Source organism: Eulemur rufifrons, chromosome 18 (assembly GCF_041146395.1).
Source record: "Eulemur rufifrons isolate Redbay chromosome 18, OSU_ERuf_1, whole genome shotgun sequence".
Taxonomy (NCBI): Eukaryota; Metazoa; Chordata; class Mammalia; order Primates; family Lemuridae; genus Eulemur; species Eulemur rufifrons.
Genome location: NC_091000.1, coordinates 36,327,617 through 36,352,679, shown reverse-complemented (window position 1 = coordinate 36,352,679; position 25,063 = coordinate 36,327,617). Strand labels below are relative to the sequence as shown.

Below are 25,063 nucleotides of genomic sequence, written 5' to 3'. Positions count from 1 at the left end.
CAACATATGTTTGTATTCATGGCTATTCTTTATAACAACAAAAGTATATGAGGTAAATCCAGCAAAGAGAAAAGGCAAATGGGGTGAAGTCTGGAGGAAACCAGGTGAAAACTTCCAAGAGTCTTCTGCTGGTGGAGTCATACAGGATGTACTTCATTCTTCCAGCAATGAGTTGTGATAACACATGTGAAGTGTGAATTAGGGAAGCTCATTAGAGACTCCATGCCTAGGGTTTTTACTAGGGGCTGGTCACATAGGCACTCCTAGAAATTTTGACATGTACCAAAATTCCAGATTCCCAGAAGGAAAGCTGGTGTTCAGCATAAACTATATTCTTCTATTTTTATCAGTTCTGGGAATGATGGGAACCATCCCAAAGTCCAAGTTTCCAGATGCCAGCCAAGGACCAATCTTGTAAGCAGGACTTTCTAAGGATATGCAGTTTTAAGGCCTGCTATGTTTACTTTTTATGCACACCTGTAAACTAGATTAATAACTCTGAAATCCTGAAAAGGATATGCTCAGGAAGCACCTTTGTTATCCTGAAAAATCTCCAGGAACTGTTAGAAAGTTGAATTCTGTACTGCTAAGTGTGAGAGAACTGAAGTGACAAAATGATTTCTATTTTTGTGAAAAATCAGTTCACCAGAGCGATGGCTCATGCCTATAATCCTTGCACTCTGAGAGGCTGAGGTGGAAGAATTGCTTCAGGTCAGGAGTTCCAGACCAGCCTGAGCAAGAGCGAGACCCCGTCTCTACCAAAAATAGAAAAAATTAGCCAGGCGTGGTGGTGCACACCTATAGTCCCAGCTAATTGGGAGGCTGAGGCAAGAGGATTGTTTGAGCCCAGGAGTTTGAGTTGCAGTGAGCTGTGATGACGCCACTGCACTCTACCCGGGGCGACAGAGCAAGACTCTGTCTCAAAGAAAAACAAAGAGTTCCTCAGAATTTTATTATTACAATTATTAAGCAATGCATATATGTTGTGGAGGAAAAAGAATGAGACTTTTGGTACCAGAAGAACTTGGAATGGACAAGGGAAGAAAGGAATAGCTTTGTGGTGCAAAAATCCTTGGTCTTCTTTGAACCTGTCAGCTCATTCTCCCTCAGGACCTGTTTCTTCTGACTAGATTGTCTTTTTCCAGACATCTGTGTGGCTCCCTCTCTCAAATGCTCAAATGCCACTATGTCAGTGAGACCTTCCCTCACTATATTATTTAAAATTGGAAATTTCCTACCTGCACATCCCATCATCCCATACACACCCACACCAGATACTCACTATCTCCCTTCCTGCCAGTAAGCTATTTCCTGTCTGCTTTCATATTACTACTTTGTACCGTTAAATATTTGTCACGACAATATTATATCCTAAATGATTCATTATTTCCTTGTAAGGATAAGGAAACTACAGCACAGAGAAAGTCTTTAAGATTGTGACTGAGTTGGATGTTCTTGTGTAGGTCTCAATTCCCAGAGCAGCCCTGCCTCTCACTAAGAAAGCTTGCCTGTCTCTAAATCATTGTTTTCCTAGTAGCTGGCCTGAGTATTTTCCTCCCTTTGAGAGTGATTTCCTGTCTGTGGATAAAACAGAAACCTGACAAATCATCCTCTTGTTATAAGTTTTTCATGTGAAATAGAAGTAGAGGATGTTCATTTGAAAAAAAAAATTCCCATCTTCTTTCATTGCCTAAACTGAACAGTGTAAAAGGCGGCTGTAGCCTCCTTCAGTATGCTACAATCATCCTCTCTCCAAGTGTTTTTTGCACACAGATTTACTAATTAAATCTGGTCAGCTTTGTTTTCTTCTTTTAAAATAAGTTAGGGGTACACTATCACTGAGATAAAGACGTAATTTAGATGTAAAGGTATTGTTTGTTTAATTGAGGGTAATTCACTAATCTGTAGCTAATGAATTAGAAAACACATTTAATTATTTTTGGGTGGGATACACCACCTGTTAAGGAGCAGCATTCGTTTTTTTTTTTTTTTTTTTTTTAAGACAGAGTCTTGGCCGGGCGCGGTGGCTCATGCCTGTAATCCTAGCACTCTGGGAGGCCGAGGCGGGCGGATTGTTTGAGCTCAGGAGTTCGAGACCAACCTGAGCAAGAGCGAGACCCCGTCTCTACTAAAAATAGAAAGAAATTATATGGACAGCTAAAAATATATATAGAAAAAATTAGCCGGGCATGGTGGCACATGCCTGTAGTCCTAGCTACTTGGGAGGCTAAGGCAGGAAGATAGCTTGAGTCCAGGAGTTTGAGGTTGTTGTGAGCTAGGATGACGCCACAGCACTCACTCTAGCCCAGCCCAGGCAACAGAGTGAGACTCTGTCTCAAAAAAAAAAAAAAAAAAAAACACAGAGTCTTACTCTGTTGCCCTGGATAGAAGTCAGTGGTGTCACCGTAATTCACTGCAACCTCAAACTCCTGGGTTCAAGCCATCCCCCTGCCTCAGCCTCCCGAGTAGCTAGGACTATAGGCATGTGCCACCACGCCCAGCTAATTTTTTCTATTTTTGGTACAGTTGGGGTCTTGCTCTTGCTCAGGCTGGTCTCAAACTCCTGACCTCAAGCAATTCCGCCTCAGCCTCCCAGAGTGCTAAGATTACAGGTGTGAGCCACCACCACACCTGGCCAAGAAGCAGCATTCGTTATTAGAATGAGCACAGGCTTTGGGTTCCAAACCCTGGATCTGACAATTACAAACTCTAAGATCTTGGATAGCTTAATTATTTTTGTAGCTTCAGTTTCTTCATCTGTAAACTCGGTAGGATATTATCTAGTGTAGAACTGTCCAGTAGAACTTTCTGCAAAGATAGAAATGTTCCAACTCTGTGCTGGTAGCCACTAGCCACAGGAGGGTATTGAGTACTTGAAATATGGCTAGTTCAACTGAGGAATTGAAATTTTAATTTAAGTTAATTTTAATTTATTAAGATTTAAGTTTAAATTGCCTTATGTGGCTACTGGCTAGTGGACTGGACAAACCTAACACGTAGATGTTGGTTCTAGAAATGTATGTAAATACAGTGCCTAACTTAATGCCTGGCACATAGAAGGTTCTTAGCAAATGCTGGTTACTGTTGTATTTATTTAGTATTATTTTCACTCTCTACAAAACATATAATAAAATTAACTGATGTCAACTAACACATCAATTTTCTGAGGTTTGGTGAGAGCTCTTTCTCATCTGCTTAATTATATATTCTTTGTGTGGGTCTTTTATGATAGCCACTTTTCCAAGGAACCAAGCAGTAATCATTTTATTCTTTGGAATTCCAAAGACTAGAAATTATTCATGAATTAATGCTATTTTTTTCCAGGTTTACATGAGGATCCACAAAGCCCACCTCCTCTCCCTGCTGAAAAACCTATTGGAAACACTTATAGTATAGTATCTGGAAAACTCAGTAATATTGACAGAACTAGAAACTTGGTAAGTAGTCATTATAGGTTGTATTAAGTTGAAAACTAAGCCATGCATTAATTTTAAATACTTAGCTGATGTCTAAATGATTTTACTACTGGTTAGATTAAATAAAAAAAAAAACACCATTATTAGAAACCAGTTTCTAAGTTCCAGGTACTTATTTAATGTGATTTTCAATATTTAAAAAGTCCCCATAGAGAGATTAGGCCAATTCATTGTACTCCATTATAAAATAATTTGTCCTATGCCGATGTAATGACATTGCCTTTTAAATGACACTAATAATGAGGGGGTTATTAAAAATCTCTAGAAACCTTAAATATTTGTGGAAATAAATATGGTCACATAGTCAGTTTTTATTTAAAGTATCCAATAAGTGACATAATTTTAAGATAATTACCATAAGAATTTTTTAATCTGAAATTTTAGAAACAATTTATTTTTTTAATTTAAAAATATAGAGCTTTACTGTGCACTTGTTAAGATGATGGTCAAAGAATTTTTTGTATATATGTATTTTTTATTTCAACCTCAATACCATTCCCCCATACATTTTTAAAATTTCCATGTGGTAGATGATCTTTTAGGCTTATTTTAAGAGAAATCAATTCTTAAAGTCTTTGAACCAAATTTTCAGTTCAAATGTCATAATAGTTTTACATTGTGCATTAACTATGCTTATTATACAGGCAAACTCACCTAATCATCTGGTGAAGAGAAATGTCTTTGAAGGAGACATTAAATTAAATTAGCCAATATCAAGTTAATGAGATTTTCCTGAAGAATGAATTAAAATTTAGTGATCACTTGGATTTTCAAAGTACTTGGTAATAAATTTTTATTAAAACTGGGCCAAGAAAGCCCAAAAGAGGATAGTAGGGCCCTTACTGTACTATTGTTGAATAGGAAAATCCCAAATTTCCATGGAAGAAAAGTTGCTTGAGAAGGTTACTGGCTTCTACTCTGTTTTATAAAAAGGAGCGAGAGGGTGATGAGTAAGTAAATACATCATTTATTAAGTGATGAGATGGGCCTTGGAAACTATAAAGCTCTACTGAAAATATTAGGTATTATTACTTTAGTGTTAAGCTGTCTACAAGGAACTCCCACATTTTAGAACAACCAGAAAAGGAAATTAAAATTAACTAAACCATCTGGAAAGATACTATATCCATAATTGTGTTCGTACCTCACATGGACAACATGAGGGAAATCCTGTCCTGCACTGTTTACAAAGGGAGTCAAAGCATTCTGTACTGTACTGAAATAAACACATACTATTAACAGCACACTGAGTCTGAAGGAAGAAGAGATGGGGAAACAGACCACAAGTAAAATGATTTGCCCGTAGTCACACGTGTTGATTTTTAGGTCCCGAAACTCAAATCTATGCCTAAGAAATTCCTTTTGAGAATTACAGTTAATGAATCTTAGACCAGAGGCCATAAGGACTAAAGGGTTGTGGATGAGGGTCTCTAGAAAGAACACTGCACCAGTGTAGTGACCCATCGGGATAGGCATGATCTTTGCCAACTATGTCTCCTGACCGTGGTATAGGACAAAAACCCTTTACTCTTTCTCTTACCATGAGTCTGGGGAACTTTCCATCTCAGGATAAGATGGCTGAGTTGCCAGATCTCACTTTCTTCATTTAAATGATTAGGAACCCCAGGGTGAAGAACATCAGGAATCACTGGAACCATTCTGTCAGCAGGAGCAGACACGTTTGTGTGCCCTGTTGCCCACCTTGGAATGCAAGGCTTCCTAAGCATCCCCCAAGGAGGCTGTCAACAGTAGGGGAGGAGAGTCAGGAGCTGCTGCGTAGTGTGCATAAGGAATTAAAGATACAGCACAGAAGCTCACTAATGAAAACGAACACATTCTGTATGTGGAAGAAGGAGACAGGCTGATTCTGAATTCAGGACATAAGAAGTGGTACAAGTTCTTGGAGAAAGAAAAGAAGAAACATCTCTAGAGGCTGCTCAGTAATTCTAACACACAAGAGTGTGGTCTTGGGATAAATAACTGTTTTTTAAAAATATGGCAAAAAACTGGGAAATTATTTTGAAAATTAGAATATAATTTCAGTGCAGATGAACAAAAAGATGGACTCTGCAGAGAAAGTACAAGTATGAAAACCAACTTCAGCAGGAACTAAAATGTTTATACAAACACATTACAAACCAAAGTTCAGGGATGTCAGAGCTAGAGAAAAACTACCAAAAAGCAGATGCAGAGAGGCTTCAAGTTATGTGTGGAATACTGAAGAGGAGGAGATCCTGAATCAATAATCTTTCAAAGACTTTCGGCAGAACCTGGGCACAAACCTAGACTTGAGCAAACACTAAGACAGTGGCTCCTACAGGAACTGTCTCCTTTTCTCAGTATTTGGAGTATGTCAGATATGGCAATGCCTTTCAAGATGTGCCTAACGTCCTTAAGGAGTTTCAATATACTATTTTTTTCTGATTTAAAATTTGCACACTGTAAAAAAATGAGAAATTAAAAATATTTAACATTTTCTGTAAAAATACCGCAACCCATGGAAAACTTACTAATATTTGGTACAAAATTTGGATCATATGCTATGTATTTTGTACAGTATGTCATCTTTACCTTTCCATGTCAGGTTTATACATCTATGTTTTTTTAACTTTTCTTAATTATTAAGGTATCCAACAACTATAATTCTGAGAAAAGCAATACAATTTTCTCCCTATCTACTGGAGTTAGTGTGTTTGTTTATTTTAATTTTAAAGGTGGCCAAAGAAATAAATGCATTTTTGAAATATTATAGCAATATTCTTCAGGAAGAAACATAGGCAGCAGTGTATTTATAAGGCATGGATTATATTCTGGAATATTGCAGGGTTTATGAGCTGGTGACTCGCCTCACTACATTAACTGAACTCATTAGTGAAACCAAGTCTTAAGGGCAAGCTTAATTTGTTTTTAAAAATGGGATTTTAAAACATTGAAATATGTTTAAATGATCTCATTTATTGGCAATTAATCATTTGGTATTTAACGAAAAGTTTTAAATGTTCAATATGAATTAAAAATCATGAAAGTGAGTTTTGCTTGTTTACAAGATAAGAAGGAATAAAGCAGTCTGAATTAGCCCAAAGATTCCCAAGCTGTAATAAGGCTTCCTTTACCAAAACAAAAGGCAGTATAATTTTAAAGAGCTAGCTTTTTTACCCTTATGAGGCCCTAGAGAAATATTATTTCCTGGATGTCAGTGTTGGGGACTTAGAAAGTAGGAAAGGCAAAAAAAAAAGAGACAATCAGAAGAATTTAGTGAGGACTTTTCCCCAAAAAACTAAAGTTTTGGCTTTGAGATCCTTTAGCTTCCCACTTAACAGGAGATCTGAAAATACTTTCCATGTATTATATTCATTTCCCAGTTCTTGAGCTATCACATGTTCAGAAAACCTACTTAAACAACATAGTTTGAATACCTTTCCCTACAAAAATCTTCCTATTAATTCCACACTTCCAGTTTCTCTCATCTACTGATGGGATAAAACATTCCAACTATACCTGTCTTTTATTTTTCACATTATTCCCCTTTACTCTTTCCCTCTTTCCTACAAAACTCTTCTTAGACCATCCCAACCCCTTTGCTATAGTGATCGAGCACTCTTCTCTCTTGGACCTGTTCTATTCCTCCTGACATGCCTTCCTTTCAGGCAATCCCTTAAACTTCTTTTGTGTTCTTCCCACATCCTTCTAGTTCAAAACCCACTAAAAAATGTTGAAACCATCCAGTGATCAGATAAGAACTGCCTGTTCAAAGCAAAACAAACTAATAGCCACTTCACTTACTATGTGTTTAAACTTAAAAGCACTATATTTCTTATGTGTGATCATGGGATGAATAAATACCATATATTTTTTTAATTCCCTTCAGTGCCTGCTTAAATTGTTACCATGCTACCTGTTGTGATTTAAACACCATCCCTTAATGTGACACGAATCCACTAGGTATATAACTGTGCAATGCAATTGGTCAGGTTGTAATCCACAACAGGAAATCCCTTGGTTTATTCCTTTCAGTGTTTTTACTTGTATTAGGACATGGATAATTTTGGTAGGAATGAGTTAATATTATTTAAGATTGGAAACTCTTTTAAGCTACTTTCTATAACTCAGCTACATTTCTACTTATAGACCCAGCCAGAAAATTATCCAAAATTTCTCTTGACAAGTTCTTGTTTCAGATTAACCTTAACTAAGAAGTATTCTCTGATACTTGCAGGAATCCAGCCACACTGGTCATATAGGAGGTTTTGTGCGAGGACCCCCAAGGTTGCCACCAAGGTAAGTAAGTGTGTGAAAAGTTAGAGAAAAACTAATAACTCAGAGACCCAACTCTCTTTTCTATCACCTAAGACTGAGTGTTGTTGGCCATAGATCTTCTTTTAGAGATAAAATAATCTCATGCATTCACCCAGGCCACTGGCCCACAGTCTGCTTCTGACAGCAGGCTGTGGGAATCTCTGCACCTTTTTTTAACACTGTCCGAAAACTCATAGAGCATAAACGTGGATCTCTATTGCTTTTCCTGAAACAAATGAGTAAGACTCCTTTCTGAACCTGAAACAACTCCATTTCTGGAATACATACACTCTCTCCCCCGCCGCGCTCGGTAAAGAGAGACAGGCCTGGTTTTTAGCATTTCCAAGGGAGACAGGCTTTGTGAGCTCAGAAGTGAGCTGCCTCCTGAGTTCCAGAGCTGTTTGAACAAAAGGCTGTAATGCTATCAGAAGACATTTTTATGTTGAAAATTATTTCTTTCATAGGGATTAAGGAAAAGCTTTCAAAGGAACAGTTGTCTTATCCCATTTTCAGAACTGGCTTTCTTTATATTAATCTAAATTAGAGTTTTAATAGTAACTCCTATAACATGAATATTAGGGGATTTTGATGTTCCTTTTCTAATCATGTGAAAGACCCCAGCACAAATACCTGATATCTTATTATAAGCTTTCATCTCAGACTTTGGTAGAAAGTGCTTAGTTTCCTGAAATAGTCATGGTGTGTTTAATAGCAAATGGGGCCTTAGAGAGCTCATGATAGTAAATGCTTGTTTGTCTTGAACTAATGAATCTCTAGTGCAAGATAAGAGGAAGCTGGAACATCGTGGCATTTCCTCTAATAATACAATGTTTAATGCAATAGTCGTTTGCTCAAAAATAGCATACCCTGCATGTTTCAGTAAATTGTATTCCACTAGCAGAAAGCTCTGTGTGTGTGTATGTGTGTGTGTGTCTGTAAGAAAGGACAGAACAGAATCTGATACTGATCAAGACACTGACTCATGGCTCCTACATTGACTTTCAGACCTGTAAATGGAAAAACCATTTCAACTCGACAGCCTCCTCCCAAGGTGCCCCCTGAGAGACCACCTCCCCCCAAACTTTCTGCGACCAGAGCATCAAATAAAAAACTGCCTTTTAATCGGTCCTCTTCTGACATGGATCTTCAGAAAAAACAAAGTAACTTGGCATCTGGACTCTCAAAAGCCAAGAGTCAAGTCTTTAAAAATCAAGATCCAGTGCTACCCCCTCGCCCCAAACCAGGACACCCTCTCTACAGTAAATACATGGTAAATTTAGCTCTTAAAAATGTTTGTGGTCAAGAGGCTTGTCCTAAAGTATGTGTAAGATTCCTTAGGAAAAGATGGTGAAATAATTGTCCCTTGTCCCTAAGAATGCTCTTGGTAAGTAGGTGAAAATAAAACCTAGGTCTTTAAATCTGGGTTTTATAACTAGGAGAAATGTAGGGAAAGAGGAAGCAGGGCAGGCAGAGATTATATATCTCAATCTAGATCTTGATATAAAACTTTTAATTATTATGAGTACATAATAGTGGTATACATTTATAGGGTACATGTGATGTTTTGATACAGGCAAACAATGTGTAATAGTCAAATCATAGTTTATATCTTATAGCTGCTTTGCCCACTGAATAAAATTTAAAATGAAGCAGAAAGAAAGTTCTTATTAAGATGGATGGTTTTTCTCTCATTTCTCCCTTTTGTAAAGCCCAATTATCATGGTTCATTTAATAGCTACCAGTTAGAAGTTTGCATCAATAATTGATATAGTTAAGATACTGTAAGAATTTTATTCTCTTTTAATGTTTTTCCATCAAATGACCTAAAACTTTGTCTCCATTTTCTGTAGTTGAAAAACAAAGTTGCTCTGCTGTCTACTTTGGTCAGGTTAACCTGAAAAAATCTAAAACAAATAAAAATGATAAAGAGAGCAGGACTGCTTGCACCTTTTTTTTCTGTTTTCTTTTTTTGGGGGGAATTAGAAGCACACAGATAGTTGCTTACACCTTTTAAACAATGGTATGACAGAGTACCTCCTAACAAGAACAGCGATTAATAATTTTATATTGTTTTACATTTCCATCATTGAGCTGGAAATTATTTTTTCTTTAAACCATCCAGGGTTTTTTAAAAATCCTCCTTAAAAGAGGGTATAGACAGATAAGAAGGAGAGTAGTATATTCACATTCATTTAAACTGATGAAATTTTAATTGCTAAAACCCAAGGGTGTTCTTTGGGATAGGTTACTTCATAAATAAATAAAAACAGTAGCTGATATGTACTGAGTACTAATTATGAGCCAGGTACTGTTCAAAGCATTTTATATATATATTAAATAACTCATTTCGTCATACCAACCCTGTGAGGTACATATGATTATTATCCCCATTGTACAAATGAGGAAGGTAAGACAGAGAGATTGAGTCATTTGCCCAGGGTCACAAAGCCTGTTAATGGTTGGATCAAGATTTGAACACCGGTCTACTGGCTCTGAGCGCGTGCTTCTAGCCATTATGCCATACGACGAAAATACTGTTACTAGTTGTAGTCCCTCCTTGATTTGGCCATTCTATGTTAAAAGCTCTTACTCAGGGGAACCAGATTTCACTTATGGTTCTTAGCATAGTTGTATAATGTCAATAAAGGATTTTAAAAACTCAAAGAAATTAATATATTCAAATGATGGTATACTTAGAGTGGTATGTCTCATTATGAAGTAATTGTTTAGATCTCCCATTTTTTCCCTACCATTAAATTGCAAGCCAGGAATCTGTGTACAGTGAAAGCCCTGGGACTCTGCTAGACATTCTGGGAATTGGCACTGCCCCACCCAGCCTTACAGGGCCACACCTTTGCACTCTGTATCTTTGCTTCTGGGCGATCCAAGGGCCCATGCAGCCTCCCTTCCCATGTTGGAAGTGAGCTTGTGTGGTTGCATTCCCTGGGTATGCCTTTTATATTGTACAGACCCTCTGACCTGCACTCATCAGCTAAAATTACCAGAGCAGGGAACAGAGGCTCCTGGCCAAGGTGAGTTTCAGATGTAAAATCCATTCTCAGATCGGACAGAGCTGAGTGGACCAGAAAGTGTCTGGGTCAGGCAGTGAAATAGGTTTAAGTAGATGCTTGGTATCAGAGAGACTCCAGAAGATTCGAGGTAAATGGAAGCAGTCAGGCAGGCAGTACACGGAGGGCTGATAGGTATCAGCCTTCAAAAGGCAACCGCTGTGACAACCCTGAATTAAAGACTTGAGTGCCTTATTCAGCTGTGAGATCAGGTACAAAGTATTTATCCTTCAGCCCCCCACGGGACTTGGTGGACCTTGTCCTGTAGAATGGAACTTCCTGGTTGTGGGTGTTAAAGGGAACTTTAGGCCACATTCAGTGCTTATGGTTTTGTGGGTTAAACTCCCAAGAGCTTTTAGTATCCATAAGAAATGGCAGGCCCCACTAGATCTAGCAGGAAGAAGCCAGATAAAGAGTTTAACTGCTGGAGAAGTCGCACTTTAGGTACACATGCCAAATCCCTAAATGATCAGGAACTTATGAAGAGGTTATTTGATTGTGAATAATCCTTTTATTGGTTTACATTTAAGCTGTCTGTGCCTCATGGAATTGCCAATGAAGACATTGTCCCACAAAACCCCGGAGATCTCTCTTGTAAGCTAAAGTAGAGCTCTTTCTTGACAGACTAATGTAAAAAATCGCTGGCCTCTGTCATTGCTATTACACATTATTAAATGCTTTAGGCTCCAAAGATTAAAATGTGAAAAAAGTAATAATGTTTTATTAAATAATAATTGCTTCAGAGAGTGGTATTGTACCTTACAGCGTGGGGACGTACTTGTGATGCTGAAGCAGGCAGAAAATAATTACTTGGAATGCCAAAAGGGAGAAGATACTGGCAGAGTCCACCTGTCTCAGATGAAGATTATTACTCCACTTGATGAACATCATAGAAGCAGACCAAACGTAAGGAATTAATATTGTACAGCCCTCATATCACATGTAGCAGCACATTTCATAGAACTATTAATTATATCTTATCCTCGGGTTTTTATTAGCAGGTTTATTTCAACCATGGTAAAAATTACACTAGTATTTTATTCATTTTTAGAATAAATTACTTCTAAGAGACTTGCCACTGCCGTACTAATCACTTTGATACCCAGAGTGACTACCATGTGTTTTGCCATCTTCATATTGTACTGACTCGCAAGCAGAGCACTCAGTCATTTATTTTCAACTGCGAGAGCTATTTGTTTTTTAAATATATAAACATGTTTACCAAAGTACCAGAGATTAGTTTCCTAGCAGAACTGAAGTCTGACATTAAAAAGCACCCTCCCCTTTAAGGTCTAAGCTTAATGTTAACTTTGTTTCTCTGATTATAGCTCATAAAACAATGAAATGTAATCCAACAACCTCAAGTCATGATTTAGGCCTAAAAAATTTGTGGAACCTGGGAAAATACAATGATTATTGAAAGTTATTTAACAAGAAAAATGCTGTTGAGCCGACACCTATAATCCCAGCTACTTGTGAGGCTGAGGTGGGAGGATTGCTTGAGGCCGGGAGTTTGAGACCAGCCTGGGTGATACAGCGAGACCCTGTCTTAAAAAAAGAGAGAGAGAAAGAAAGAGAGAAGAAAAATGATGTTGAACAATATATAGAGGTATATTTTTAAAAGCAGTTCTTAAATTATCCAGTTAGATTTTCACTATCTGTTTGTTAATGTGATAAATATGAAAAATACCCATCAATCATTCAACCCACATAAAAGTATTTGGTTTGCCATTCATCCTAGTTTTCATAATATAGTCCAATTTTTTCTTCTTAGAAAGCAGTTATCTTTTGAAGTTTGCTGAGAAACTAAAAATTTGTATTTTGGAGAGCAATGAAGATATGTGTTAAGCTAGTTGCAGCTGGCATATGAATATTCTAACTTTAGATCACACGGGGAATGTTCTTCTATTACTCATTTTCTCTGTGTTTTGTTACAGCATTATCTATCTGTCATAGCTGTCCTTCCTCTTTCAGAACACACTGATAGTAACAGTGGGAGTTATACTGCCAAAAAGCTTTCTTTTGTGAAAAATGGAAGCTAAAAAAATTAGAAGTTATTCTTTTATAATAGTCCAAAGTTTTTTCCACTTTAAACATCACCTTCTCATCTTGTACTATAAATGTGCAGAAAGTTGGCCTCTGATGGCCAACTATTGGTGGTAATGAAATGAATCCTCCTTTATGCTTCTGGGTTCATGGTTATCATTATATTTCTTAGAAAAATAAAACTTACCTATTTGAAAGCCTAGTTTTACAGTCACTATCTCTAAGAATGTGTTATATTAATACTTTCCCCTAACTTGGTATACAGAAAATACTAAACATTACCAGTTGCAGGAAGAGTGGGAGGTTGTTGCCTGGTGCATAGTTGAGAGGCCAGACCTGGGTTTCAGTTCCCCTTCCACCACCTTAGGTGGTTATTTAACCTCTCTTAACTTCATTAACTTCATTTTTTTGGAGACAGAGTCTCTCTCTGTTGCCCTGGCTAGGGTGCAGTGGCATCATCATAGCAGACAGCAACCTCAAACTCCTGGGCTCAAGGGATTTTCCTGCCTCAGCCTTCCAAGTAGCTGGGACTACAGGTGCGCACCACCACACCCTGCTAATTTTTCTATTTTTTGTAGAGATAGGGTCTTGCTCTTGTTCAGGCTGGTCTCAAACTCCTGGCCTCAGCAATCCTCCCTCCTCATCCTCCCAGAGTGCTAGGGTTACAGGCATGTGAGCCACCGTGCCTGGTCTAAACTTCGTTTTTTAATGTGTGAAATAAGTCTAACTCCTCACAGAGTTGTCTTTAGAGTTGACATACTGTATGATTCTGTTTGCATAAATGTCCAGTATAGGTAAATCCATGGAGATAGAAGGTAGATTAGTGGTTGCCCAGGGCTGAGAGGAAGGTGAATGGGGAGTGAGTGACTCCTAAAGGCTAGGAAATTTCTTTTTGGGGTGTTAAAAATATTCTAAATTTAGATTGTGGTGATCGCACAATTCTGTGAATATACTAAAACCATGTACACTTTAAATGGGAATTATATCTCAAGGATGTTTAACAAATTAAATGAGCTAGCTAGTGCATACAAGGTATTTAACACAGTGAGTAGCACATAGTGAATGAACAACAAATATTAGCTATTCTTATTATTATAAAACCATTTGTATTAGCAATTGTAGTCATATTAGAAAAGACTTTTGAACTATATTAGATTCACCTACTAGATGTGCACCCCGGTGGTGTGGTCTGAATTGTACTGACCCCTTGTGGGCAACCCTGTCCAGCCTGTTCTTTTTTTTTTTTTTTTTTTATTTCAGGATATTGTGAGGGTACAAACATTTTGGTTACATGTTATGACTTTGCCACACCCAAACCATGATTTGAGGCATGCCTTTTCCCCGCTACCATGCTCACTGCGTCCATTAGTTGTGAGTTTACCCACCTCCAAGGCCCCAATCCGTGAAGAATATTACTACCGTGTGAGCACCATAGTGCTGATCAGACCTGTTCCTCTTGCTCTTCACCTGCTGGCCCAGATTAATGAGCAGCATTACCAAGGACATCCACACATTGAAGGCAGAGAAGGGAAACTATAATTGGGAAACATAAATTATTGTCCCCTCCCTCCCAGGCTTGGTTATGTTTAGATCTCCAGTCCAGTTAGACATTCATTCATATTTGTGTTTGGTGTGAGTTAGGTCTCTGACTTCATTTTTTCCAAATGGATAGCCATCTAGCCTACCACCATTTGTTGAATAGTCATTCCTTTTTCTCCACAGATATAAATTGGAAAAAATAAAAATCATACATATACATGTATATTAGATTATATAAATGATAATTTTTAAAAGCCACTCCAAACCTAAAATACCTCATAATTCCTTTCCACAATTCCTGAAATTTCCATGTTGCTCATTTATTTAGAGAAAAGTATTCAGCAGAAAATGTTAGTGTTACCTTGGTAAGCTAATATAGTAAGTAAGCTACATTAGCCATTACTTTCTTGACTTAAGTCATATTTCAGTCCACCTAACTTGAGAATACTCTTTGTGTTTGTGGGTGCCTTTTGGTTGAAAGAGCTGGTGAGATTCAGAAAAGATCCAAACAAAAGTGCTGCAGGATGGAAATGGAGAAAGTGTGTTCTCATCAACCAGTGCATCGTGGCCAGAGGAAGGGCAGAGGTTATAGAAGTGTCAGGACATCCCTAAGGGGACAAGAGTTATTGGAGGAGGTGAAGAGACAAAAAGGAGCTCAAAAATCTGCCTTCATTTATTTCATAGGTTTGTCAGTGTTAAAGAGTTTTAAGTTATGATGACTCCAAATAATATCCTTTAGTTGGATTTGATGATAATGATAATGATGATGTAGATAAGCCTGTTTCTTCATATAAAGAGTTGTACATAAGAAGAAACTAAGAATAACAAGTGGTTGTCAGTAAGAAAAGGTGACTCTTCAACTTTACTCTCTCCTCTAGCCAATCTAGGCAATTGGCTAGATAGAGAATATTAGATGCTTTTTGCTAATTTACTTAGAATTACTGTTGAAGAAACCATTCAGATTAAATACAAAATGCAGGCCAGGCATGGGAGGTAGCATTACTTTCAACTGAGAGAAAGCATTCAGTTAAATGGTAATGAATGCAATGGATTTTACTTTTTGTGAATTATGCTTTTGTGGCGAGTCATTAGCTGTTTTCATTACAAAAGGCAAGAGCATAAGTCGCAGGACTTTCTTCTTTTCCTATCCTAATGAAGACACAATTTTAAGGCTCTGCTCTTTTTTTTTTTTTTTCCTTTGTAAGACAGAGTCTCGCTCTGTCACCTGGGCTAGAGTGCCGTGGCGTCAGCCTAGCTCATGCAACCTCAAACTCCTGGGGTCAAGGGATCCTCCTGCCTCAGCCTCCCAGAGTACTAGGATTACAGGCATGTAACACCATACCTGGCTAATTTTTTTTTTCTATTTTTAGTAGATACTGGGGTCTCACTCTTGCTCAGGCTGGTCTCCTGACTTCAAGTGATCCTCCCGCCTTAGCCTCCCAGAGTGCTAGGATTACAGGTGTGAGCCACCGTGTCCAGCCAGCTCTGTTCGTAAGGTTTAGTCCTAGTCAAAAGTTTAAGGGAAAAAACTACCCTTGAAAGGGAAAGAGGTCAAAATCCACTGCTTTAGGGTAGAATAGGTACTGTTTGAAAAAAAAAAGTTAAGCAGTTCTCTTTTGCTTTATTCTCTCAGTTAAAAAATAAATAAATAAATAAAACATGCTAGGGGATATTATAATTAAGAGTTATTTTCGTCCTCCCTTGGCAAGGACACATTCTTTTTCAACTTGATAATGATTCCCTTGTTTGGCTCAACTGTGTGGTTTGCATCTTGAACTTATAATGTAATTGTGCGAAGAGGACTCTAATGAGGGGAAAAAATTGGTCTCAAAGTGTATAATAAATCCACCATCTATCTTGCACACTTCATTCACAGCCCTGTTTTCCCCATAAGGATCCAAGCCGCGCTCAGAAGCCTGTTGACAGTAGCGCTCCTCACGCTGTTGTTCTTCATGATTTTCCAGCAGGTAAGGACATAAATAATAAAATGGTAGAGCCATAGATCCAGGAGCAAGTCATCCTCCCTGGGACCTCCTTCTTCATTCTCTTTGCCTATAGAGTCCTAGACTGGAGGAGTCATCTTATCCAGCACTCTGCCTTCAGGAAGGACTGATTGCACCCACTCATTCCAGAATGCCTGGTTACATACCTTTGGCTTTGAAACTCCCTAAGAAAGAGAGAGGGAGTTCCCCTTACAAATGAACAACAGCAAATTGCCTACTTGCAAACTTTTTAACTCTTTCAAAATAGGAGGTACTAATTTACATTTGTAATAAAGTTAATTCTAACTTAAATGAAGTTCTTCTGTCATAAGAGTTGTCTCAGCTGCTATTTACCTGGGAGATCAAAATATAAATATTTTTGCAATCATTTTTTAAATACCCTTTATAGCCAAGCTACAAATAAACTCCAGATTTATTTACAATTCCTTTTTATCCACTTGATAAACTGATTTTTATTTTATTATGGAAAGTAAATTTACTTGCTAAAGAGCCAACTGTAATATTCCCTTGGTTAGTATTTGAAACTGAAATGATTTTTAAGCATGATTGAGAATAACGATAATATTATACTATGTCTATAAAACCCTTTCATTGTTCAATGTATATTCAGCAAGGGGTTTACATTGGCACAGCAGGAATCATTGGCCAGCACAATGGTTTTTTAAACCATTTCCCATCATTCAATGCATGGTAAATATGTCTAATTTGTTGTTTAAAAAGGGAGCTCATAACAACAATATCCAATAAAAAAAAAGAATAGTATTTTTTAAAAAGTCAATTTGATTAGTATAATCTGTTCTCACAATCAGTAGAAAATATTGCCTCAGTGGACAGAATTAAATGCTACTTCAATCAAATCTGTAACCAGTGTAATTCATCATACATAACTAATTTTATATTACAGAGCAAGTTGATGATTTGAACCTCACTTCTGGAGAAATTGTTTATCTTTTGGAAAAGATAGATACAGATTGGTACAGAGGTAACTGTAGAAACCGAATTGGCATATTTCCTGCCAACTACGTCAAAGTAATTGTAAGTGGATCATGGATCGTGCTTGTTTTAATTGGTCATATACACAGTGGGTTCTGTGTGGCTTGTAGGTTGGAAAAAAATAACCAGAAATTTAGATTCTTTTGTTCTAGTTCTCTCTCTTCCATCGATTCATTTGGCATTTGAAAAATTCAAAAATATTCGTTCAACTAGGTAATGATTAATTATTATTATTATATTATGGGGTTTTGGAACTTAATAAATAAGTGCTATCTGAAATCCTCAAGTGAAAGACCACCACTACAGGTAAACTGGTGAATCAACTGTTCTTGGGGGGCTGTTAAGCACTTAAAGATATATGTTAATTCTTTGTGACATTTAGTAAACAAACATGGATTGAATGGTACTAGATTGTCCTGCATAGATGTTCTCTGAGGTTATGGTATCACTTCTTTTCTTAGGAGTGCATTTGTTTTGGGTTTCTTTCATCTTTTTCATTCTCATTTATCTCCATCTTTTAAAAAAAAAAAATCAACTTGGGAATACTAAAGTACTGTATTGGAAATAGTGGTTCATTAATGGTTTCTCACATAATTTCTAATCTGATTGGGAAGATTATATTAAAGCATCAGAATTTTATACACTCTCATGACCTAACTTGTGAAAGCATTACCTGTATGTTGGAGCTTTACACGCTATGCCCAGGAGGCCATGAAACATGGGGGTAAAGTCAGACTGCCCCTCAAACAGACTGTCCCTGTAGTCATGCATAGGAGGAGTAAGACTCAGTTCCTAATACAACTTATTGATACCTTGAAATACCAATAAAGCTAGCCTGAATAGTTCAGCATTAACAGCTTATTTGGAGGAAAAAAAGCAAGTAATTTTCCATTACATCAGAAATTTAGAAAACAAGTCTAACAAAAGATCTATATTTTTCAAATAGAAATGAGTTTGAGTCTCTTGGATTATGAAATGTAGGTCTTAAAAATTGTCCAGTATATATATGCTCTGATTCTTTGGAGAAATTCAACCACATTCTCTAAATTAATACTAAGAATAATGTTAGTTTTAGCACTCTTCCTCATTTTTCTTCTGCCCAATGAAGCAGTACTTTAGAAAGCACAATTACAACACTGAAATCAATCACTGAATTTGCCACATTATTGGTATGAGTGTTATTTCTAAGCTCACAAGTTTAAAAAATTGTTTTAAAACTTCGAACCTTTAGAATTTATCGAGAAGGGCCCTGCTTTATTTAATATAAATCTCAGAGCCTTAAGTAGTTTCAGACTGCATGCATTATGGCCAAATATTTTATTACAACCCAGCTCTACTGAACCTTGTAAATGAGATATTATATAAAGTGCTTGCCACTTAGTAGATGCTCACTAAGTATGAATTCTTTTCTCCCTTCCCTATTCACATTGAAGAGGAAAGAATATTACAGAGTTATGAATATGGAAAGAATCTACAAGTTTTACTGAAATGTTTTATTTTGGGTTCAGGGAAGCATTGCAGAATCCTACCAATACTAGGAGTAGATGTAATAGGGCTGTTGTATGACACCATGACTATCTGATGCCTGGTTTCTATCTCAAGTCCTTCTCAGCTGCAGTTTTCAACGTGGAGAACATGAGATAGAGAAAACCAAGTCAGAAGTAGAATGATATTAATGTGCTTATTCCAGCAAATAAGAGAAGGATTGAATGTTTACTCAAGAAAAGCTACATCACAAGTTATACATTTTTTTTTGAAAACTCAAATTCAGGATTTCTTTCCGTTTAGCACCTATGGTACCACTTACTCCATTTAAGACTTAGCTAAACTGGTTGGCTGATTTCAGTCATGCATTTCCTAATTACTTAGCCTGAAATTTATCTTACTAAAATCTGAAAAAACACAATCGTTACCTTGATTTTGTCTTTACCAGGTTGATATTCCAGAAGGAGGAAATGGGAAAAGAGAATCCGTTTCATCTCATTGTGTTAAGTAAGTTTATTTGTGTTCTTTTGCACAACAATCAAAGGAGGCAACCATTTATATCATGAAGAATTACTAAGCTTAAACGCTTGTAGTGTGTGATTATTCAAATTCTAAGTATGACTTTTTAATTGTGAGGAAAACTTTACTTGTTTAAAAAGTGATAGTGAATTAAAATCCTGATGAAATGGGTAGAAGCCCACCTAAGCAACTCTCCATCTCCGCACGGGACATACAGGTAGCAACAAAGCAAGGTCTGTCCTGATGCTGCTTCTCAAAGCCTGGCCCCAGCATTGGCAGAGATGATGTCATCATCCAGTGCATTTTATTGTGACCTTCTGGTGTTTATCTACCCACAAGTTTTTAAAAGGTTCAAATATTTTTATCGTGGGAAATGTTTGATAGAAATATGAATCCTACAAAAACTGGTAGACATTTTGTATTGTCCTGTTTTTAAGAGTTACTAGAAGAAAGTGAAGAAAGAGTTAAGTTGAAGGGGACTTCCTTGATTTCAGAGGACCTTTCCAGGAATTTATATACCCTTTTATGTGTCATTGTAACTCCTTTGTGATTTAAAACATTGCCACAATGCAATTTTATATTCTAGTTAAATGAGCAAATTAATAGAATTCACTGCCTGCTGAAGACTGTAATAAGGAGATGCTCCCAGAGGACTTCAGAAAATAAATGCAAAGGTTATCACAAATAAGAAAACTTCTGACGCTACAATAGTTGAATTCTGTTTCAGGTTCAGTTTTTCTCTTATTTTTAAGCAGCATGTACTGCGTCAGCTGGCTGAATTTAAAGTGGGCTTTTACAGCCATTGATCCATTGACCTGACTTAAATTAGAATTTGATTGGAGCTACAATCAACCTTTTCTCTTTAGGCAATTGCTTCTCCTTAGCCTGTTGCTATTGAAACTTCCTTTCTAAAGCCTCAAATCGAAGGTTTGGTATTAAATCATACCTTCTAGAGATACAGTTTTATCTCTGCTTTTATCTGATTTTCAGTCAAAATTGCAGATCATGTAAGGATTGTTCCAAGTCTCAGAAATGAAGCCTTTTTAAAGGAGATACAAAAATCATTTGATTTAATTAATTAATGTATTTATTTTTGAGACAGAGTCTTGCTCTGTCACCCTGGCTAGAGTACAGTGGCATCATCATAGAGCTATGACTGTAACCTCAACTCCTGGGCTCAAGTGATCCTCCTGCTTCAGCCTCCCAAGTAGCTGGGACTACAGGCACATGCCACCACATCCAGCTATTTTTTTCTATTTTTATAGAGATGGGGTCTCTTGCTCAGGCTAGTCTCAAACTCCTGACCTCAAGCAGGCCTCCTGCCTTGACCTCCCAGAGTGCTAGGATTCTAGGTGTAAGCCACAGCACCCAGCCTCCCAAAAATGTCATTTTTAACAGCAACAGAGTTAGGTATAAGATTATGTATTATGATATGCCAAGTTTCTGTTTTCTTCAAGCCTCCTGGTTTTTCAGGCCAACTCACTGATGGATTCAGCATGTATTGGGCATTTACTCTGCCCGGTTGATGCCCATTGCATTCTCCCCTGATTCTTGATCTGAAAGTTTACTATCTTGCCCTGAGATTCTCAGGGTCAGCACTCCTAAACTCAATGCATTTATGATTGAAAGGTACAGACCGGGCCATGAATTGCTGTGGCCCACAGATACAACACATGGAGATTGGGGTGATTGTGTAATGAATTAAGATGATCAAAAGATATGGCAGTATAAACTAACCACCTAGCTGCTTATCTGGAATTCTTCATGTACTCTGTGACCTTGAGCTTTTGCCTTTCTGAGTGAATAGGTTCATATCTAAAAAGTAAGCACTGTCATTTAAAAGTATAACTTGTTTATTTTCGTGGAAAATTTTTAAATTAGCCTAGTATACCTTGTTCCGTGGTAAACACAGAATAAATATTTGTTGAAGGACTGAATGAAAGATTTAAAGTATTTTAAAAGTACTCTCTACTTTAACCCACAAAATGTGTTTTGTTTAGAGGCCCAAGATGTGTTGCTCGATTTGAATACGTTGGCGACCAGAAGGATGAGTTAAGTTTCTCAGAGGGAGAAATTATTATTCTTAAAGAGCATGTGAATGATGAATGGGCCAGAGGAGAACTTCGAGACAGAACTGGGATTTTCCCCCTTAACTTTGTGGAACTTGTTGAGGATTGTCCCACCTCTGCTGCAACTGTTTTAAGTGAGTATGTCTAATAGGTGTTTTCATTATGTCATGTCCTGTTTCAAATAAACCAAATAATGGGATTATACTTAAACTGAAAAATAATCCATACTGCCCTACTTTTTAAGGTCGAAGTAAAAATGATTTTGAAGGTAATTTGTATGGGATAGTCATTATTGTGGTCCTCTCTCAAAGAGCTGGTTTTGGTGTTTTCCGTAATTAGCAATATCTTCATATAAGGAATATAAAGACTTTTAAACAGAAATGGACTATAGAGTATAACCAAGGTGTATCCTTCTTCATTTTACAATTACATGAACAAGCCCAGAGAGAGGATAGTACAGGTCTAGGTAACATTGCCAGCACATGGAGAGACTGGTCTAGAATCCCAGGCTTTTCACTCCCACCTCCGACCCAACAATTTATTTCTAATACTATATGGTCTTTACATCTGATGTTTTGACTTTTTTTCTTCTTCTTCTTTTTTAATGTAGGCACAAAGGTACCACTAAAAACCAAAAAAGAAGATTCTGGCTCAAATTCTCAGGTAGGCTGTCTGAACAGATAACTGTAGTGACAGCCAGGTTTAAACTCTGGGAGGAATATTAAAATCATAAGTGTCAAGAGAAAATGGTATGAAATCATGTTTCAATTCATATAGCAAATGTTTATAAAAATTTAAATTATTGGGTTGTTAGTATATTTTATATAGAGAGCTTATGCAAAGACGTGCATACCCTGATAGAAAATGAGGAAAGAGACATGACTGGAGAATTCATAAAAGAGGTACAATAAGTGGCTAATATTGAAAAAATATTTAACCTTACTCGTAATCAAGGAAATGTATAATAAAGGAGCAGTAAAATAACATTTAATCTATCTAGTTAACAAAGATTCAGTGCAACTGAACGCTCAACAAGTGATTATAAGCATGTGAGTGTCTAAAAGGAGAAAGTACATATTATTATTATTTATCACCCTAAGAAAAGAATTAAAAAGTGAGACAAAATTTTAGTCACAAAGATGGTCATAGTGGTGTTGGTATAAGTAAAAATCAAAAACAACCTAACAATGACCATAAATGGGAGAATATTCTGAAGCCATGAAAAACAAGATTTATAAAAGAAATGTCATAAAAGGAAAACATATGTTATAGGGAAAGGGGATATAAAATTGAATATATAGCGTAAAAAGACTAGAAGGAAATATATTTAAATTGTTAACATTCAATTGCTTCTTGGTGGTAAGATTTTATACATGGGTTGGTTTTTTTTCCCCACTTCTTTATAAATTTCTGAACTTTCCAAATGTTTAGGAACATTTGTATTATTTTTTTAACAGGAAAGAGAAAAAAGGGGTTAAAATTTTTATAGTGTATAATATGACTCCCTAAGTGTTTAAAGGCAATAGGAATATAGTGACTTCCATTGTTTCTTACGACGTATTTAGAGGAGTGATCCTATTGGGGTCATTGTGTTTGGGGTCATGTCACTTGTAATTGGGCTGTGTGTCTCTTAATTTTTTCATCCTCACCCACTGATCAGTCAAACAGGAAAGAAACTGACTACAGTTCTCCAAAAGGAAAAGTTCACATGGTCCCCTGCCTTTTTTGAGAGTAATAAGTTCCATTCTTTAGGACTGGTTACTCATGTCCATGAGCAAGAGGGCTAAGGTTAGGGGTTTTTGTTTGCTTGTTTTTTGTTTTGTTTTATAGGCCATCAGTTATTGAGAACTTAAGATGTGCCAGGCATTGTGCCAAGGGTTCTACATGCGTTATCTCATTTAATCCTCACAGCTGTCCTAAGATAAAGCTGAAACTCGGAAGAGAAGTGTCTTTCCCAGTGTCCTGCAGCTAGGAAAATGGCAGAGCTGGGTCTGGAGCCCTTGCCTGTCTGGCTCCAAAGCCTTTGTTCTTATCATTATTCTTTACTTCCTGCTTGAGCTTCTTGAACATAGAGGTCCCATCCCGATTTGGCAGAAATACCTCTCCACAGAGCAAAACCTTCCTCTGATGTGTTTGGGGTAAAAGCATTCTTATGGGAGCATTCCATCATACCAGCCCACCATATTTGGGTGGTTATCCTGCCAACCTTAGAGTTAACTATGCCTCATAAAATTAAAAGTATGAATTAATGAAGTCCTGTGCCATAGAATCTGATACACTGAATCAAGTAGAGACCTGGGAATTAACAGACTCCCCATTCTGATCCTTCCTAATTTAGATAAAGAAGAGCTTCACTGAAAATTATATACTTTATCAGAATTTCTCATAGTGTCTTACATACTATATAACTATTTTATGCTTTTACCTAATTTTTTAAGGTAGCTAGTATCATAGATCATAATAAGAAAAAAGTTTTTGCTTAAGCATGGTATAGCCCTTAAAAGAAAAGCCACAAATTCTATCATACTTGTCATTTAGAATTATATTTTAAGAAAAAAATTATTGGAAACTTTTACTTCTGAAACTTGATAACAACATAAAGTATTAGGTAATTTAAAGAAGTCTTTGAGCTTTGAAATCTTATGACCCCTTAGCTTTTTTTTTCCCCACTACTTTTTAAGCTTGTGGAATGCAATTTCAAATAAAATCTCACATCTCTTACCAAACTTCTGATTTGTAACAGGTTAACAGTCTTTCTGGAGAGTGGTGCGAAGCTCTTCACAGTTTTACAGCAGAGACCGGTGATGACTTATCCTTCAAAAGGGGAGACCGGATCCTGATCCTGGAGCGTCTGGACTCTGACTGGTGCAGGGGCAGACTGCAGGACAGAGAGGGGATCTTCCCAGCAGTTTTCGTGCGGCCCTGCCCAGGTAAGACAACCAGAAGACATTACTCTTACTCGTAGAGGGAAGCCCACCGAAACTTCCTTTTCCCTCCCTAACTATGCTCAGTTTGGGTTTTTGTCTACATTTGAAAGAGATGATTCATAAAGTTATATAAATTTCATTCACATACTTTGTTAGAGTTATGGAAAAAAAAGATAAAAATGCCTTCACTAAATAATAGTTAATTTTGTCTAAAAAAACATATTCTGTATAATTTCTCCCTGCTAAGCAAACAGCCTTCATCTTTTTGCAAGTTAAAATAAGTTCAAAATTAATTGAAAATATTATATTCTGAGAGTGACAAGGGGGTCTCTTAAAATGTTTGATTTGTGTTTTAGTCCATTGTCTTTCTATACATTGAATTTTTGATGTCTTCACAGCTGAGGCAAAAAGTGTGTCTGCTATAGCACCGAAGGGGAGGAAGGCTAAAGCCTTATATGATTTCCATGGGGAGAATGAAGATGAGCTTTCCTTCAAGGTGAGAATGTGTATTTTTTCAAAACTGCATTGAGTACTATAAATTTTGAAATGTCTTCCATCGAAAGGTGGAACATTTGGATGGAATATTGATCATACCTAGGAATGAACAAGCCAAGTATGGTGGCACACGCCTGTAGTCCCAGC

General features: G+C 37.0%; 1 protein-coding gene across 10 annotated transcripts in view; it reads left to right on the top strand.

The window, feature by feature from the left end:
- SH3D19 (SH3 domain containing 19) overlaps window positions 1-25,063 on the top strand; it is a 147,885-nt gene that overhangs the window by 117,688 nt on the left and 5,134 nt on the right. For 8 of the 10 annotated variants that reach the window (XM_069493702.1, XM_069493701.1, XM_069493697.1 and 5 more), the window contains 11 exons: window positions 3,325-3,437; window positions 7,693-7,754; window positions 8,778-9,042; window positions 11,606-11,746; window positions 16,320-16,392; window positions 17,333-17,463; window positions 19,355-19,413; window positions 21,426-21,628; window positions 22,105-22,157; window positions 24,238-24,424; window positions 24,820-24,917. In XM_069493702.1, the coding sequence (XP_069349803.1) occupies window positions 3,325-3,437; window positions 7,693-7,754; window positions 8,778-9,042; window positions 11,606-11,746; window positions 16,320-16,392; window positions 17,333-17,463; window positions 19,355-19,413; window positions 21,426-21,628; window positions 22,105-22,157; window positions 24,238-24,424; window positions 24,820-24,917 (1,385 nt within the window). Of the gene's footprint in view, window positions 1-3,324; window positions 3,438-7,692; window positions 7,755-8,777; window positions 9,043-11,370; window positions 11,445-11,583; window positions 11,747-16,319; window positions 16,393-17,332; window positions 17,464-19,354; window positions 19,414-21,425; window positions 21,629-22,104; window positions 22,158-24,237; window positions 24,425-24,819; window positions 24,918-25,063 lie in introns of all 10 variants that reach the window. The other 2 variants (XM_069493696.1, XM_069493698.1) reach the window with 1 other exon arrangement.